The sequence below is a fragment of the Orcinus orca genome, chromosome 1, assembly GCF_937001465.1.
Source record: "Orcinus orca chromosome 1, mOrcOrc1.1, whole genome shotgun sequence".
Taxonomy (NCBI): Eukaryota; Metazoa; Chordata; class Mammalia; order Artiodactyla; family Delphinidae; genus Orcinus; species Orcinus orca.
In genome coordinates, this window is record NC_064559.1 from 9029159 (window position 1) to 9047520 (window position 18362).

Genomic DNA, 18362 nt, shown 5'->3' on the forward strand with positions numbered 1-18362 from the left:
ATAAGCAGATAATTTATATCATTACTACTATAGTATAAGTATAATCATGACTAGAATGCATTTAAAATTCTCACTCTTAATAGTAATAAATAAAATGCAAATTAAAATAAGAAGGGCATCCTTTTCTTCCCCGTCAAATTGGCAAAGATGAAAAGAAAAATAGTACTTGTTACTGTAAATAATCCAGTGAGGTGGAAATTGTTAGACGTTGTTGATAGGAATGTGAATTGATATAATCTTTCTGTCAAGAAGTTTATAAGTATGCATCGACAGCCTTAAAAAAAAATGGTTAATACATTTGGTTGAGTAACTTCAGTTCTAGGAATCTACCCTAAGGAAAATATTCGTAGAACAAGGATATATGTACAAAGATACATATCCCAGTATTATTTATGGTCACCAAACATTGGAAACAGTCCAGATGCAGAGCAGGAAAGAATGAATAAACTTTAATCCATTTAGTACCAAGTGAAATAGATTGTACAAGAAGAGGAGGAGTCTGATTATCAGTCTCAGAAGATTGTGAGCAATTGCAGAAACCTAGAATATGAATAGGAATATCCCATAAAGGGAGGGACAGTCTGTTCTTTTTAATTTGTTCTGGTGATACAATTATGATTAATTGCTACACATATATATAAATCAGTCTTATAGAGTCAATGCTTTTCTACCTGGCTGCAAAGATAATCTGCTAAGTAGTAACGAAGAGTTGAAAGACAAGAAATAGCTACAAAGTTGTAAATAGCATGTAAAGCATTTCAGATAGAAATCATTGTACTATAACATGGTTGTTAAGAGCACAGATTCTGGAATCAGACAGTTTCAGTTCAAATCAGTTTATTACCATTTATTAGTTGTGTGACATCAAGCAAATTGCTTGAACTGTTTCTTTGTTTCCTCTTCTATAAACTTAGAGTAATAGGAGTATCTACCTTATACAGTTGCTCTGAGGATTAAATGAGCTAAAGGAGTAACGCACTTCTCGTAGTGTAAAGTACGTATTACATTCTTTAAAAATGTTCCATACTATTAATCATTAGTATGTGACTTATATGAACATTATCAATCATATACACTATTAAAATACGGAGTCACATTCTACTACATTTAGTGACTTCATTTTGACAGCATTTAAGGTGTTTTAGCATTTAACTTATTCTTTCTGTAGTGCATCTATGACTAAGTCACATACGAAATGAAAAGTTCTTTTAGGAAAATTATCCTTTTTAATTTATTCCTGCATCTCTTTTAGTATCAGTACTTTGTACCATATATTCTTATTATTTAAAAACAATTTTTATTGGAGTATAATTGCTTTACACTGTTGTAGGACAGTGTACCATATATATTTATTAGATATTTTTAAAAGAAAATGTATTTTTAAGAAAGTCAATGCTAACATCAGCCTACTTAGTAAATTGAATAGTGATTTATATTTTGTTTCTATATTTTGTTATATTTTGTTTCTATTATTCTGTGTTTAGGAGAGGTTTCAGTTTCCAGCTCAAGTGGCTGATGTCTCTGAAAATGCTAAGGATCTTATTCGAAGGCTCATTTGTAGCAGAGAACATCGACTTGGTCAAAATGGAATTGAAGACTTTAAGAAACACCCATTTTTCAGTGGAATTGATTGGGATAATATTCGAAACTGTGAAGCACCTTACATTCCAGAAGTTAGTAGCCCAACAGATACATCAAATTTTGATGTGGATGATGATTGTTTAAAGAATTCTGTGAGTATGACATTGTAAAGAAGTTCTGTCCTTCTGCTTTTTTTTTCTTTTTTTTGTAAATATGGTTATAAAGTAATTTTATAGACCACCTTACCAATTATCAAACAGTTATCGTGGCTTCCAGTATTTACTCTCCCTAAATCAAGAAATTAAAAGAGCTAACTGAGGTGAGCATAGTTATTCATGACTAGGAGCTAAATTAAAATTCAAAGATTTACTTCTTAGATTAGTTATGTCATTAGGTTTCTTAAGAAGAGGACAAATTAGGGGCTTCCCTGGTGGCGCAGTGGTTGAGAGTCCGCCTGCCGATGCAGGGGACACGGGTTCGTGCCCCGGTCTGGGAGGAACCCACGTGCGCCCGTGAGCCATGGCCACTGAGCCTGCGTGTCCGGAGCCTGTTGCTCCGCAACGGGAGAGGCCACAACAGTGAGAGGCCCGTGTACGGCAAAAAAAAAAAGGACAAATTAGATGCTTTAAAAAGTGGACTTCATGATGGCAGAGTGAAGACATTGGCAAATCTCTCCTTAAAAACCACCTTGAAACTGCGCAAAATTGTCAAAAACAACCATTTCAGGGCTTAATAAATCAACCCAAGGTAAATAAATTGAGAAGCATTTATTCATGAAATACTGTTGAACTTTGGTTAAAAACAGCCCTCCCAACTTTTCCCTCAGCTTAATGGGGACGGTAGAACTGCTAGCATGGAGCTGCTTGTAAAAACCAGCCGTTTTGCTGACAGAGGGAGCTGACTTGATTGTAGAGCTAAATATCTATGCCCAGTGGTGTTGCCACTAAAATTAGCAAACTTGGTAGGAAATGAATGGGGAGAGAAAATCTATAGCCTTATTAACCTAAAGTTATAGCTCTGTTTGCGGCAGGTGGCTGACCAGTGGATTAGCCAAATAGTCCTCCATTTTTAGTTTGTGGGCCATACCAAAGCAGGCCAGCATAGTTTGTCAACCTCTGCTCTAAACCATTAGGTTATATTAAATTAAAATTTAGGGAAATAACACAATTTTTTTTCTTTTGTCTTTTTAGCCTTCTTAATTTTTAAAAAAAATTTATTGGAGTACAGTTGATTTACAAGGTTGTGTTAGTTTCTGCTATATAGCAAAGTGAATCAGTTATACAAATACATATATCCACTCTTTTTTAGATTGTCCTCCCATATAGGTCATTACAGAGTATTGAGAAGTGTTCCCTCTGCTATACAGTAGGTCCTTAGCCTTCTTATTTTGAACTTTCATTTTTATTCAGTTATTTCTTATGGGTTTAATTCTGCACTAAGAATTTACTTTTCACTGTTCAGTAAGTACCATATTCAAGACAGATAAGAACTTCTCTTATACTTTCCTTACTGAACCTCACAAGAAAGAATTAAATGGAGTTTCCTCATCAGTTTTTTTTTATTACAAGAATTACATTTACTGTTAACAGGAATTGTGAGTCATTCCAAATTAAATACACAGTAAAGTTGATTCTGACTATTTGCTATAGTTATGTTCAGTAAAGTTGCTGCAAATACTGTATTAGTGAATCCTGAACCATTGTTCCTAGGGGAAATACACAGTCAGGTTCCTGTGAGCCTCTGGTCACAATGTTCTCATCAACCAATCAGTGCAATACGTTAGCTACACAATACCTTGTTTGATGTGTGTTTCTATTTAAAGACACCTTATTTAACATATATTGTCAATTCATTGATGTCAAACTCATGGCCAACGGCACTGTGACTCATGCTGGAATGAAGCGTGTCTAACACACATTTCTTTTGTAAGGCACATTACAGCCTTCTTGTTTGGACACAATAGATGGCATCTCAGCACTGCTCTTGGAGGCCATTTTAGATAGCAAAATCACCTGTAAGAAACACAAAAATGAGAAAAATGTGGCACATGTAGACATTGGAAAAAACCCACTTGTTTATAGTATGAGAGCTGAAACAAGAAGGCATACGTCTCCTTGTTCAACTCCAGCTGGTAACATGTGCGTAGCGCAACTCAATTTTTTCTTTGCTCTGCAAGTGTCTGCAAATGACTACAAAAGTATTTGTGAATGTTGATTTTGGGCTACAAATAAATTTTAGCGACTAGGCAAATTTGCAAATATGGAATATGTGAATAATGATTCTACTCAGTATCCGTCAGACTTTAAATCTTTCTTTTCATTTTATTAGAATTCTACAATAGCAATATTTATGGTCTAAATTTTTTATCACTAAATGTCTGTACCAAACTTAGCAATGTTTCTAAATTGATCAGTCACCTACTTACTATTGACAGGTAATACTTATAGCCCAGCCTGCAGTTTATAGTTTTTCATTTCTTACCAGATGTTTTTTCCTCCTTTAGGAAACAATGCCCCCACCAACACATACTGCATTTTCTGGTCACCATCTGCCATTTGTTGGTTTTACATATACTAGTAGCTGGTAAGTTTGAAAAGTTAACATGATTTGGATGATTTAAGTCAAATTAAAAATGAATTGAGGTTTTAAAAAATATAATGCATAAGAGAGCCTTGTAAAAAATTTTTTAGAAAAAGGGTGAAGCTACTGGAAAAAGTTAGACATTACAAAGTGAATAGAACGTATAAGAATCTTAACTCATTTTGGAGGACAAATAGCTCAGAATCTAACGCTTAGCAACGGGGCAGGAATTAGAAGAGTCCCATGCTATTGAATAAATATTTTCTAGGTGTCAAGCATCAGAACTCTCAACCCACTGATCTTAACATTCTTTTCACTGACCCTCATTCCACTCATATCTTCTCTTTCCTCCTTACCTTTCCTTAAATATCATTGAGAATGACTATAGTCACTCCTTGGGTGCCCCCTCAATTCCTTGACTGTCTGTTATTCTGTAACACTGGTTTTGCTAAGTTGACATTCATTATTGCAGTTCCGTTTTCTGCCAATACCTGTGCAGTTCAAAGTGTCTGGAGAAAAATATCTGTCCATTCTTACTGGTCTCACTTTAAGTTCATGATTACCAACCTCAGGTGCCACTTATTGCTGCCTGGCAAATATACTGTGTTACCCTAGTGTATTCACTCTTCCACTCTCCTAGGTAACTATTTCATACTTTATACTTTTCCTCTAAAACACCTGTCATACTTAGTCTCACCTGATGATCTCGCTTCCTCTTTCACAGAGAGGTTGAAGCGATCAGCAGACAACTTCCCCAAGTTCCCATCACCACATTTACCACCTTCACACCGCGGGACCCATGTAGTCTTCTTTTTATGGATGACGGTGTGATCTCCCCAGCTAAGCCGCATCCCTTCTGTCTTCTCTTACCTACTCTAGCGCATTGCTGTTACATCATAAATTTTTCCCTTTCTGTGTCATTTGCATAACAGATCATTTCCATCAGCTCACAAACATGCAGTTTTTTCTCCCATCTTAAAGCAAAATATAAAAACTGTTCATCTAACTTTCTTTACCTGCTACCAACCATTTTTCTGCTCTTAATCGTAGGAGAGTTACTTCAAATTGTTGTCTGTACTTTGTCCATTTTTCTCATACTCTTCTTTCTTGGCACCACTCCAGTCAGGTTTATGCTCCCATCACTTCATGCAAACTGCTTTTATCCATGTCACCACTGACCTCCATGTTGCTAAGTTTAGCAATCATTTCTCAGTCCTAGTCTGACTTATTTGCCTAGTCTCATCTCATTTGTCCCGGCTCCTTCCCATTAAAACACTCTCTCCTGTTAGCTTCCAGAGCACTTGCCTCGTTTCTCCTTACCTTTCTGGCCACCCCTTCTCATTCTCCACATTCCTCCTAATCTCCCTGTGTCCTATCACTTCATCTTTGGATCTTTTTTGTTTATACTCTGGTGCTCTGGTATTATTTGCTGATGACTCCTAAATGTGTATTTTCAGCTGAGGCCTCTCTCCTCACTTCTACTTAAAATCTCTCTTAATCACCTATTTCAGATGTTTGTAACATCATTTCTTATATTTCTCTGAACCTATCTGAGTGATCCTGCTAAAAGATAAGTCAAGAGTATGTCACTCCCCTGTTCAGGACCAGTTCTCACTGCCCCCAACTCCAGTGGCTTCATATCTTAACTCTAAAGTTCTTATAGGGCCCTACAAGACTGGCTCACTTTATCTTTCTGATTCTATTTCCTACTATTCTTCCCCTTGCTCACTTCTCAGCCACACAGGTCTCCTTTCTGGCCCGTGAACATGCCAGACATACTCCTGTCTCGGGGCTTTTGCACTTCTTTTTTCTTTGTTTTTTAAATTTATTTTGTTGAAGTATAGTTGATAGGGCTTTCGTACTTCTATTTCATCTGCCGGGAATGCTCTTTCCTCTCATGTTTCCTTGGCAGGTCCCCTTATTCCTTCTGGACTTATTCAGTTACTTTCTGAGTGATGGCTTTCCTGACCACTTTATCTACATTTTTTATTTACTCTGCTTTAATACTTCATTTCCCCCTTTCCTGCTTGATGTTTTCTCCTTAGCATATAACACTGTCTAATGTATTGCATATTTTACTTGTTTGTTTATTTTTGTCTCTGCCACTGGAATATAAAGCTTGCTCCATGGGCAAGTGTTGTGCATTTTGCTCACTGCTGAATGTCCAGCACTTCAAATGTTTTTAATTAAATTGTATCGAATTAAAGAAAGCATTTCACTTAAAAGTTTTTTTAATTGACGTATACAGTTTATGTACAATATAAGTTACAGATGTACAATAAAGTGCTTTACAATTTTTAAAGGTTATACTCCATTTATCGTTATTATAAGATATTGGCTATATTCTTTGTGTTGAACAGTATATCCTTGTAGCTTATGAAGGCATTTCACTTTTGAATTCCAAAGAGGACCATGGTTGGTGCTTTTGACTACTGTTTCACTTAGGTGGTCACATTGTTTTAAGCTACCAATAACCCTTCAGCAAACTTCATCTTATAATTTGTGATTATTAAAATAAATTCAAGAGAATTTGGGCTATTTAAGTTTTCATTTTCAGAAATGCTTCTAGAGAATTGTTTATGGTGATTTTGCAAAAAAATATGTTTTGTAATCACTCCAGATGGCTAGCTATAACTAGATGTTCAAATGACGTTTTAAATGAACAATTTCAAAAGGTTATCTTTTTCTCTTCAAACTTATTGTTTCAGTGTAAACCCACGTTTTTTCCCCTTTTTTTCAGTGTTCTGTCTGATCGGAGCTGTTTAAGAGTTACAGCTGGTCCCGCTCCACTGGATCTCGATGTTAATGTTCAGAGAACTCTAGATAACAACTTAGCAACCGAAGCTTATGAAAGAAGAATTAAACGCCTTGAACAGGAAAAACTTGAACTTAGTAGAAAGCTTCAAGGTAAATACATTATAAAGATAACATTTTCCCTTTTTGTATTGGACTCACAGTGTAGATGCTATTTATTATAAGTGGTTGTTTTATCTTGAAACAATTTGAAATTCTTTTCAAATTTCTTGAAAAGAAATTTTTTATTAAATGGAAAAAAGCAAGTTGTAGAAATTTATACAGAATACAGTATAATGCCATTTACGTAAACTCACACAATTAACAGTAAACAGCAAAATAGCATTTGTTTCCCACAGGTATATATGTATGTATATAAAAGTGTGGGAATAAATACCTCTGGGATAGGAAAATAGAACTACCAAGAAAAATGGAACCCTTCTTATCCTACTGCACTTTATATGATGCCCTGCCATATTTTCTCAGTTCTCATCTGTCTTATTGCAATAGCCTCCTAACTGATTTCCCTGCCTTACCTCGTCCCACCACCCCCACCCCTCCCACTTTCCTGCTTTATTTTCTCCAAAAAATGTTATATACAATGTATTTTACTTATATACAATGGTTGCAATAATGTTTATACGTTATATACAATGTATGCATTCCTTTAGTGAATGAAGGAATGTATCTATAATCATGAAACTTGTAACTCTTTTTAAAAATTAATTAATTTGGCTGCGTTGGTTCTTTGTTGCTGCACGCGGGCTTTCTCTAGTTGCGGCAAGCAGGGGCTACTCTTGGTTGCGGTGTGTGGGCTTCTCATTGCAGTGGCTTCTCTTGTTGCGGAGCACGAGCTCTAGGCATGTGGGCTTCAGTAGCTGTGGCACGTGGGCTCAGTAGTGGTGGCTTGCGGGCTCTAGAGCACAGGCTCAGTTGTTGTGGTGCACAGGCTTAGTTGTTCCGTGGCATGTGAGATCTTCCCGGACCAGGGCTCTAACCCGTGTCCCCTGCATTGGCAGGTGGATTCTTAACCACTGCGCCACCAGGGAAGCCCTGTATAATCCTTTCAGTGTGTTCTTTAATTTGGTTTGCTAATATTTTGCTGAAAATTTTTACATCTATATTCATCAGGGATATTGGTTAATGCTGACCCTTGAACAGCACAGGGGTTAGAGGCACAAGCCCTATGCAGTCAAAAATCTGCATATAACTTTACAGTCATTCCTCTGAAACCATGGTTCTGCATCTGCAAACTCAACCACTGGGGATCATGTAGTATTGTAGTACACATTTACTGAAAAAAATTCGTGTATAAATGGACCTGTGCAGTTCAAAAACGTGTTGTTCAAGGGTCAACTGTAGTTTTCTTGTGGTCTCCTTATCTGGTTTTGGTATCAAGGTAATGGTGGCCTCATAGAATGAGTTTGGAAGTGTTCCGTTCTCCTCAGTATTTTGGAAAAGTTTGAGGAGGATTGGTGTTAATTATTCTTTAAATGATTGGTAGAATTCACCAGTGAAGCCATCTGGTCCTGGGATTTTCTTTGTTGGGAGGTTTCTGATTATTGACTCAATCTCTTTACTCATTATTGGTCTGTTCAGATTTTCTAATTCCTCCTGATTCAATCTTGATAGGTTGTGTTTCTAGAAATGTGTTAGTTTCTTCTAGGTTATGTAATGTCTTGGCATACACTTGCCCATAGTAGTCTTTTATGAGCATCTATATTTCTACAGCATCACTTGTAATGTCTCCCCTTTCATTTCTAATTTTATTTATTTGAGTCTTCTCTCTTTGTTTCTTAGTCTAGATATTTTGTCACTTTTGTTTGTCTTTTCAAAAAAACAGCTTAGTTTTGTTGATCCTTTCTGTAGTTTTTCTTGTCCTATTGCATTCATTTCCGCCCTGAACTTTGTTATTTCCTTCCTTCTGCTAACTTTGGGCTTAATTTGTTCTTCTTTTTTTAGTTCCTTGAGGTGTAAGATTAGGTTATTTGAGATATTTCTAATTTCTTAATATATGCATTTATTGCTGTAAACTTTCCTCTCAGAACTGCTTTTGCTGCATCCCACAAATTTGATATGTCATATTTCCATTTTAATTTGAGATTTTTTCTCTTTTGATTTCTTCTTTCACCCATTGGTTGTTCTGAAGCATGTTATTTTGCTTCCACATATTTGTAGATCTTCTCACTTTCCTCTCTTTACTGATTTCTACTTTCATACAGTTGTGGCCAGAAAAGATAGTTGGTATGATTTCAATATTATGTTTGTAAAGATATGTTTTGTGTCCTGTCATATGATCTATCCTGGGGAATGTTCTGTGTGCACTTGAGCAGAATGTGTATTCTGCTGCTGCTGGAAGGAATGTTCTGTATATGTCTGTTAAATCTGTTTGTTCTAAAGATGCAATTCCAACGCTTCCTTATTGATTTTCTGGCTGTACAATTTATCCATTGGTGATAGTGGCATATTGATGTCCCCTACTATTATTCTGTTGTTGTCTGTTTCTCTCTTAGGGTTTGTTAGTATTTGCTTAATATAGTTCTGTGCTCGGGTGTTTGGAGCATATATATTAACAATTGTTTTATCTTCTTGATTTATTGACCCCTTTATCATTATATATAATGACCTTCTTTGTCTCTTGTTACTGTCTTTGGCCTGAGTGTATTTTGTCTGATATAAGTATAGCCACGCCCACTTTGTTTTGGTTTCTGCTTGGAATATCATCTTCCATCCCTTCACTTTGAGCTTACTTGTCTTTAGAGCTGAAATGAGTCTCCTGTAGGCAGCATATAGTTGGAACTTGATTTTTGTTTTTCATCCACTCTGTGCCTTTTGATTGGTGAATTCAATCCCTTTACATTTAGGGTGGTTATTGGTATGTAAGGACTTACTATTGCCATTGGTCTTTTGCCTTCTGGTTATTTTGTATCTCCATTGGTTCTTTTTTTTTTCCCCTTCTTTTTTTTGTCTGCCTTTGTAAGTTGATGATTTTCCATGGTGATTTGCTCACTGTCCCCTTTTTTACGTCTCATGTCTCTTTTAGATTTTTGCTTTGTCTTTACCATGAGGTTTACATAAAATATCTAATTGATAAAATAGTCCTTTTTCTGCCTATAGCAACTTATCTTCATTCACCTGTAAAGGTTTCATCCTGTTACATCTCCTTTTAGATTTTTGATGTCACAGATGATCACTTTTTATGCTGTGAATTTGCTACCAAATTGTAGTACAGTAATTTTTAATGCTCTTTTTCTTTAACATTTATGCTATAATTGTTTAACACACTATTGTAAAATACAGTTACAATTTTCTAATTCTGTCTATTTGTCACCTTAATCAGAGTTTTGTGTACTTTCAACTTTTTGTTTCAGCTTGAAGAGCTCCTTTCAGCATTTCTTATAAGACAGGTCTAGTGGTGGTGAACTCCCTCAGCTTTTATTTATGTGGAAAGCCTTTATTTCTCCTTCATATCTGAAGAATAACTTTGCCAGACAGAGTATTCTTGGCTGGCAACTTTTATCTTTCAATACTTTGAGTATGTTATTCCACTCTCCCCTGGCCTATAGAGTTTCTGCTGAGAAATCTGCTTACCACCTAATGGGGCTTCCTTTGGAGGATACTTTCTTTTTTTCCCTGGTTGCCTTTAAAATTCTTTCTTTAGCATTGACTTTTTTTTTTTTAATTGGAGTATAGTTGCTTTACAATGTTGTGTTAGTTTCCGCTGTACTTTTGACAGTTTCATTATAATGTGTGCTGGAAAAGGTCTTTTTTTTGCATTGAGATAGCAAGGTGTTCTATTGGCTTCATAGATTTGTATGTCCGGTTTTTTCCCCAGGTTTGGGAAGTTCTCAGGTATTATTTCATTAAATAAACTCTCTGCCCGTTTCTCCCTCTCTTCTTCTGGTATACCCATTATTCTTATTTTGGCTTTTTAAATGGAGTCTGATAGCTCTTGTAGGGTTTCTTCACTTAAAAAAAAAAAAAGAGGGCTTCCCTGGTGGCGCAGTGGTTGAGAGTCCGCCTGCCGATGCAGGGGACATGGGTTCGTGCCCCGGTCCGGGAAGATCCCACATGCTGCGGAGCGGCTAGGCCCGTGAGCCATGGCCACTGAGCCTGCGCGTCTGGAGCCTGTGCTCCGCAACGGGAGAGGCCACAACAGTGAGAGGCCCACGTACCACAAAAACAAACAAACAAACAAAAAAACTTAGTTCTCTTTCCTCTTCCACCTGAATCATTTCTAAATTCCTCTCCTCCATATGGCTTATTCTTTCTTCCATCTGATCTGTTCTATTTCCAGTGCTTTCTAATGCAGTATTCATATCACTTATTGAATTCTTCAGCTTCAGAACTTTTGTTTTGTTCTTTTTTTATAATTTCAATCTCTTTGGTAAAGTGCTGTTTCTGTTCACTAATTTTATTCCTGAGTTCACTGAGTTGCCTTTCAGAGTTTTCTTGTAGCTTGTTGAATTTCTTCATAACAACTATTTTGAATTCTTTATCAGTTAGATTGCAATATTCTGTGTCTCTGAGTTGGTTGCCTAGAGAATTGTCATTTTTTTGGGATACTGCGTTACCATGATTTTTCATAGTGTTTCATGAACTGTGCCTCTGCCATCACATTTGAAGTAGCAAACACCTTTCTTATTTAGGCAAGGCTTTACTTTGATTCTAAGTTCAGCAGCTTGGCAATCAGAAGCCTTTCTTTTGTTTTCCAGAAGGTGGCGCTATAGCACAAACTTTGGGTTTCTCTTACCAGAGATGACCCTCCACTAAAGTTTGGAGTGTGTGCATGGTAAAAGCTGTTGGCAGAGTGTAGGAGGTGTATGCTTAGTACCTGGGACTTTTTAGTGGAGGAGTCCAGAAATCTGTGGACAGACAGCAGGAAATGCATTCCTTCATTTCTCTTTGTCTGCCTTCTTTCCTTCCTACCCTTCCCCGCCCCCCTCAGAAATCCGGGTATTGCTGAAAAGCAACAGGGTCCCTCCAGCTGCAGCCCTCACAGCCTTCACAGCCCAGCACTTTCACTCATCACTTTCACTTTCTACCTCCTCTCCTAGAGAGGTCACTGTTGCCGGTACCTTGGATCTGCAGCCTCCTCTGAGGTCCAGTCTACCCACTTTTGGATACACATATGGATGTATCTCTGGTGTCCTGGTGTGCTGTGCAGAAGCAATTTTGTTCAGTTATGGATGTCCAATTAGTTGTAAATCGAAGGGAGAGGAAAAAGGAATGACCCATAGGGGCATGATACTGATGTCACTCAGTTTTGATTTTTAAATGGTGATATGCATACAGTAAAGTGTGCAAGTACTCACTTTAAATTGTAAGCCCCGTAAATGTTTATATTAGTGTACTTTTATGTAACTTGCCCCCCAATCACTATATAGAACATTTCTAGCATAGGATAAGGTTCCATCATGCTCCTTCCCAGTTTGTAGCTTACAACTCTGAAGTAAACACTATCCTAAATTTTTTCAGCATCAATTAATTTTACCTTTGAACTTCATATAAATGGTTTCATACAGTATGTTCTCATTTGTATCTCTTTTTTTAATAACATGGTTTTCCATGTGTAAATATCAATAGTTCCTTTTCTTTTAGCTGCTGTTCAGTGTTACATTGTATACAAATACTAAAAAAATTTATCCAATGTCTGAGTTCTGACTTTTTTTTTTTTTTTTTGTGGTACGCGGGCCTCTCACTGTTGTAGCCTCTCCCGTTGTGGAGCACAGGCTCCGGACATGCAGGCTCAGCGGCCATGGCTCACGGGCCTAGCCGCTCTGCGGCATGTGGGATCTTCCTGGACCGGGACGTGAACCCGTGTCCCCTGCATCGGCAGGCGGACTCTCAACCACTGTGCCACCAGGGAAGCCCCTGACTTTTATTTTAAAAAATACAACAGATTGGGTGGCTTATAAACAACAGAAATTTATTTCTCCCAGTTCTGGAGGCTGGAAGTCCAAGATCAAAGTGCCAACATGGTCAAGTGAGGATTCATAGCCAGCACCTTCTTGCCGTGTCCTCACCTGGTGGAAAGGGCTAGGGATCCCTGTGGGTTCTCTTTTATAAGGCATTAATCCCATTCATGAGGGCTCCGTCCTTATAACTGTAACTTAAACACCTCCCAAGACCCCACCTCCTAATAACATCATCTTTGGGGTTAGAATTTCAACATATGAATTTGGTGGGGGACCACAGGTATTCAGACCGTATCATCTAAGCTGTTGTTGTTGAACATTTGAGTTATTTCCAGATATAGACTATTATAAACATAGCTTCTGTGAATATTGTTATATCTTTCTCTTGATGGTCATATGTACTTATTTCTCTTGGATATCTACCTAGGAGTAGGATTTATGGGTCATAGGATAGCATATTTTCAGCTTTAGAAAATATTGCCAAAGAGTTTTCAAAAGTGATTGCATCAATAGTTTCACTAATAATGTATGAGTTTCACTTGCTATATATTCCCATCAGAATTTGATATTGTCAGCTTTTTAAATTTTAGCCATTCTGGTATCTGTATAGTGGAGTTTTGCTATGATTTTAAATTTATATTTCTCTAATAAGTAATATTTACTGTTCATTTGGATATTCAGTCTTGTGTAGTTCTTGGCCTTTTTTCCCATTAGGTCTTTACATGTCTTTTAAATAATTTTTATTTTTCAACTTCACAAACAATATAAGACCCTTATAACAGCCCTTTATGTTGTTGTTGTTTTATAGTTTACCTCTATCTGTGTTGTAAACGTTTCAATACATTTATTTTATTCTTGCTTTAAATATTTATTACTCATTAATTTTTAAAATATCTTTTTTTTTACCCTTTTTGTGTTCTTATTTCTTTCTAGTGATCCATGTATCCATCCAGAATCATTTTTCTTTAGTCTGAAAAACTTCCTTTAGTGTTTCTTATGATTGTGTGTGTTATAACTAAATCTCTCCATTTTTGTTTGCCTGAGATGTCTTTATTTTGCCTTCATTTTTGAAGAATATTTGCTGGGTTAGAATTCTAGCTTGGCAGTTTTTTCTTTCAGTGCTCTATAGATATTATTTCATTGTTTACTGACTTCCATTTTATTTGAGAAGCCAGCCAGCTATTAATCTTGGTCTCTTGAATGTATCTTTTCTTCCTCCGCTCTGGTTGCTTTTAAGTATTTCTCCTTAACTTCACTTTCAAACAGTTTGGCTATGATCTACCTGGGTGTAGTTTTCTTTGTATTAATGGAAAATCCTGTTGGGGATTCACTGAGCTTCTGAAATCTTGATTGATCTCTTTCATCAATTTTGGAAAGTTCTAAGCATAATCTCTGTAGATATTTCTTTTGCCCCATTCACTATCTCTTCTTCTTCTGGGACTCCAATTACATATATCTTAGACTGTGTCCCACATTCATTTTATGTTCAGTCCTGTTTCTTCCATTCTTAGGTTTTTTTATGCTTAATTTGGATATTCTCTATTCACTTGCTTTCAGGTTCATTTGTCTTGTCGTCTGCTGTATCTGTTCTGATGTTAAGCCCATTCAATGAGTCTTAATTTCAAATATTGTCTCTTTTAGTTAAGGAATAATCATTTGATTCATTCTTACAGTTTTCAGTTCTACATTGAAATTTCCCACTCTTTTGTCTTTTTTCCCCTATGTTTTCTTTAACATATTGATAATATTTATTTTAAAGTCTTGTTGGCTAATTTTAACACCTGAACCATCTGCATGTGTCTCTCTTTCTGTTTTTTCTTCTGATTAATGATCACACCTTCCTGCTTTTCCAAATGTCTCAATTTTTATTGTATGACAAATATCATGAATAAAAATAACATAGAGAATGATGTTATTATGTTATTTTCACTCCAGAGAGGGTTTTCCCTTTTTTTTTGGTCCAATCAGGAATTGAACTAGGACAAGGCTGGGTTGCAGTTTTAATTAGATTCAACCTACTTCTGGTTTCAAATGTCATGAAGGGAAACTAGCTGGAACCTGGTTTGGACTTGCTCTATCAACTGTGAGAGATTTATTCTGACCTTCAGACTCTTACCCCATGCCACTTTCAAATTTGGCAAATGTCTAGATGGGCCATGTGTTTGAAATAGGCTCTTTTCCTCAAGCAAGACTTTGTCTCTGAAATACTTCAATACTGTAGGAGACTTTGGTCTGACTTTTAGAAGCTCCTTAACTTCCCATACAGTCTCCAGATACAGCAAATATACCATGGGGAAAATACCACTGCATATTTAGGGATCCTGAAGTTTCCAAATTGTTGCATCAGCCCACCCATTCTCCAGAATTTGTCATTTATTTTCCAGCGTACTATCCCTCAATTCATGTGCTCACAGAATTGGATAAGATTCTGAGGTAAGAGGCAGCTGTCATGGCCTTTTCACCTTAGAATGGCTCATCCCTCTCTGGTTTATTTTACTTAGTTCTCTTTGCTTTCCCAGATACACAATGTTTGTAAAAATAAGTTTTTTTCAAATTATATAGTGTATTTTTACCTTTTGCAACAGGAGTGATAGAGCAATGACCTGTTACTTCCTACTCCATCCTATTCTGAATGAGAAGTTCCTATGTCCCAGGTTTTTTTGATGTTTTAAATTCTTTAATCTGTTCTTAGAGAGTGTCATTACATACAGTTGGTGTCATTTGCCCAAAACAAACCCAGAAAATATTAGATCATTGCCTTTTGGTACTAACACCTGTTTCATTTCATACAATGGCATAGGTTAACATTTAAGCTGATTCATCTATTTGTTAGCTACTTGTTGAGCACCAGTTAGGCAGGAATTGTTCTGCACATGACTGTGGGGATATAATAATGAACAGAAAAAGAAAAAAATACCTGCCCTCTCAATGCTCACACTCCACTTTGAGGAAAGAGATGATAAATCAAATACAAAGCAGGGTCATCAGCTGAGAATAAGGAAGGTAGAGAATGTGTTAGTTTTTTGGGATTTTTTTGGTTTTTTTCCTATTAGATTTTTGACAAGAAAAAGAGAAGATGTGAAATGGTAAGTTTAGAGAAGAGAGAGGAGTGAATGGACTAGGGAAATATTTTAGGATTGCCAGTGTTGATTGAAAAAAATGCACAATGTGTGAATTGTGAGTCAAGTTTTATTTGGGGTAAAATGAGGACTATAGCTTGGGAGACAGCATTTCAGGTAGCTCTGAGAAACTGCTCCAAAGAGGTAGGGGGGAAGGTATTATATATGATTTTAGTGAAGAGGGGTACGTGCAGTGAAGCACACATTTTGGCAGAAGGTTGCTGCTAGTTACAAGGAGCAGATGTCATGGTTAATGATTTTAGTGCTTTTCTAGATGTGAGAAGATGCAAGAATTGGGCTTGTAAAATTTTGTCCTGAAAATATCTGTCCTGAAAATTATCTGAAGACCTGCTCTGCCAGTGTTTCCCAGAGCACAGAGTGCCTCATTCTTGATCTCCACCCTGATCTCCTTTCAGGGGGTGTTGAAGGTCAGCGGCTGCTAGAGGCAGATGGCAAGTGCCAATTTTTAGTTGGCATCAGGCATCGCCAAACTATTTAGACATGAACTTTGAATGGTTGGGCTTTCTTCCATCACTTTCAGCTATTAAGGTGAAAGCACGGAGTAGAAGGAGAGTAGGATTTAGGGAAGACTGGGGCCTTCTAGGCTAAGTACAGTGGAGGAGAGAAGAGCAAAGGAATCCAAGATGTGTATGCAAAGCAGCAGTAGTGATGGACCAAGGAATCTAACCTGGATAAATAAGGAAGAAAAGAGAAAAGGAAATAGTGTTAGGAACAGTGGATTGGCACTCTTGGTGGGAATGAAAAATTACTGAAGGGGTCCCTAGAGTAAGTTAAACTGTAAATATAAGAGATAGAGAGTATTTACTTGAAATCAGGATGTTGGAGGCTATATAGTTATTAATAATGACAGCAGCATTTCTCAGTAGGTGAACTACAAGCATTTGGGGCAGGGTAATTCTTTGATGTGAGAGACTGTTTCACATTGGTCCCCGGCAGTAAAAGTCTGTAGCAGTCTCCTAGGAGCCCACCCCAACCTCCATTCCCCACCTCCCCACCCCCGCACACATGCACATTTCTAAGTAAGGTCAGAGCCACAGGTCTAGGGCATGACCAGTAGATTGGGTGGTTGTGCTGGAGAGACGTCTACCAGCTAGGTTGTTTTAGGCAGCAAGTAATAGAATTCTTAAGTAATACAGATTTCTTACCTCACTTAAGGAATCAGAAGTACACAGTTCCCGTGCTCTTATCAGGGTTAGCTTCTCTGTGATTTTCTTGGCTTTTCCCTCATGATTCCACATTACTGTCAAAGTTCCAGACTTCATGACTTCACACATCCAAAGACCAAAAAAAGAAAAAAAAAAGGAAGGTTCATTTCCTTTCATACATGTCTCACTTAACGGGACCTCTCAAGGTACCATTCATTCTAACTAGTTCACGTGCCTAATTCTTAACCAGTCCTGGCAATGTAGAATGAGATTGGCATGACTGATGGAAGCCTTCTTCCTTTCGGCTGAGCCTACCTTGCCTAAGCACACTGTAGCCTGATACCTGAATTTGGTGCACAAGCAGGAAGGGGTAGCTGCTGGGTAAACAGCCTCAACAGTGTCTGCATAAGGGGTTTGTGTGCCTGTGAAGTCAGTTGGGTAGATTGTCTCTTTTATTGTTAAAGTCACTAAGAATAATAATAAAAAGAGTTGTAATGGAAGGAAGGGCAGTGGATAACTGTAATAAACAGGTAATGGGTCATACAGTAGGTCCTTGTTGGTTATCCATTTTAAATATAGCAGTGGGTACATATCGGTCCCAAACTGTATTACACGGGGAGCTCTGCCTCCTATTCTGTAGAAATCTAAGTGGGAAAAGAATTTGAAAAAGAATAGATACATGTATATGTATAACTGAATCACTTTGTTGTACACCTGAAACTAACACAATGTTGTTAATGAACTATACTCCAATATAAAATAAAAAGTTAAAAAAAAACCCCAAGTAATGGGCATTTTAGCAGACCTGAGATTTATAGGGAGGACAGAGGTGACAAAGAGGAGGAAGGATACCTATCCCACCTCCATACCCTGCAGTGTGTGGGGTGTAGAAGGAAAAAAACTACTAATGTCCAGTGGATGTTTTTATTCTCCCCATTTTCTGCTCCCAACCTAGATGTCCTTAAAAAAAAAGATATTCTTTTAAAAATAATAAATACAGAAAGTACCAGTTTTCAACATGTCTTGAATCGAAAGAAAAAGAAAATGTGTAAGAAATACTTATTGGATGTAGAAGATCATGATTGAATGCACAATATGGTATATCTTACATCTTTAATTCAAATTAACAAATACTTATTGACCACCATGCATATGAATATCATGATACTGTTCTCTGTACAGATGATGAAGATAAATTAGAAAAT

General features: G+C 37.0%; 1 protein-coding gene across 14 annotated transcripts in view; it reads left to right on the forward strand.

Moving 5' to 3' along the window:
- The window catches only part of CDC42BPA (CDC42 binding protein kinase alpha), a 326934-nt gene that overhangs the window by 172207 nt on the left and 136365 nt on the right, over positions 1-18362 (forward strand). For all 14 annotated transcript variants that reach the window (XM_049713472.1, XM_033430345.2, XM_049713441.1 and 11 more), the window contains exons 8-10: positions 1485-1733; positions 4085-4164; positions 6902-7068. In XM_049713472.1, coding sequence (XP_049569429.1) covers positions 1485-1733; positions 4085-4164; positions 6902-7068 — 496 coding nt within the window. The remainder of the gene's footprint in view (positions 1-1484; positions 1734-4084; positions 4165-6901; positions 7069-18362) is intronic.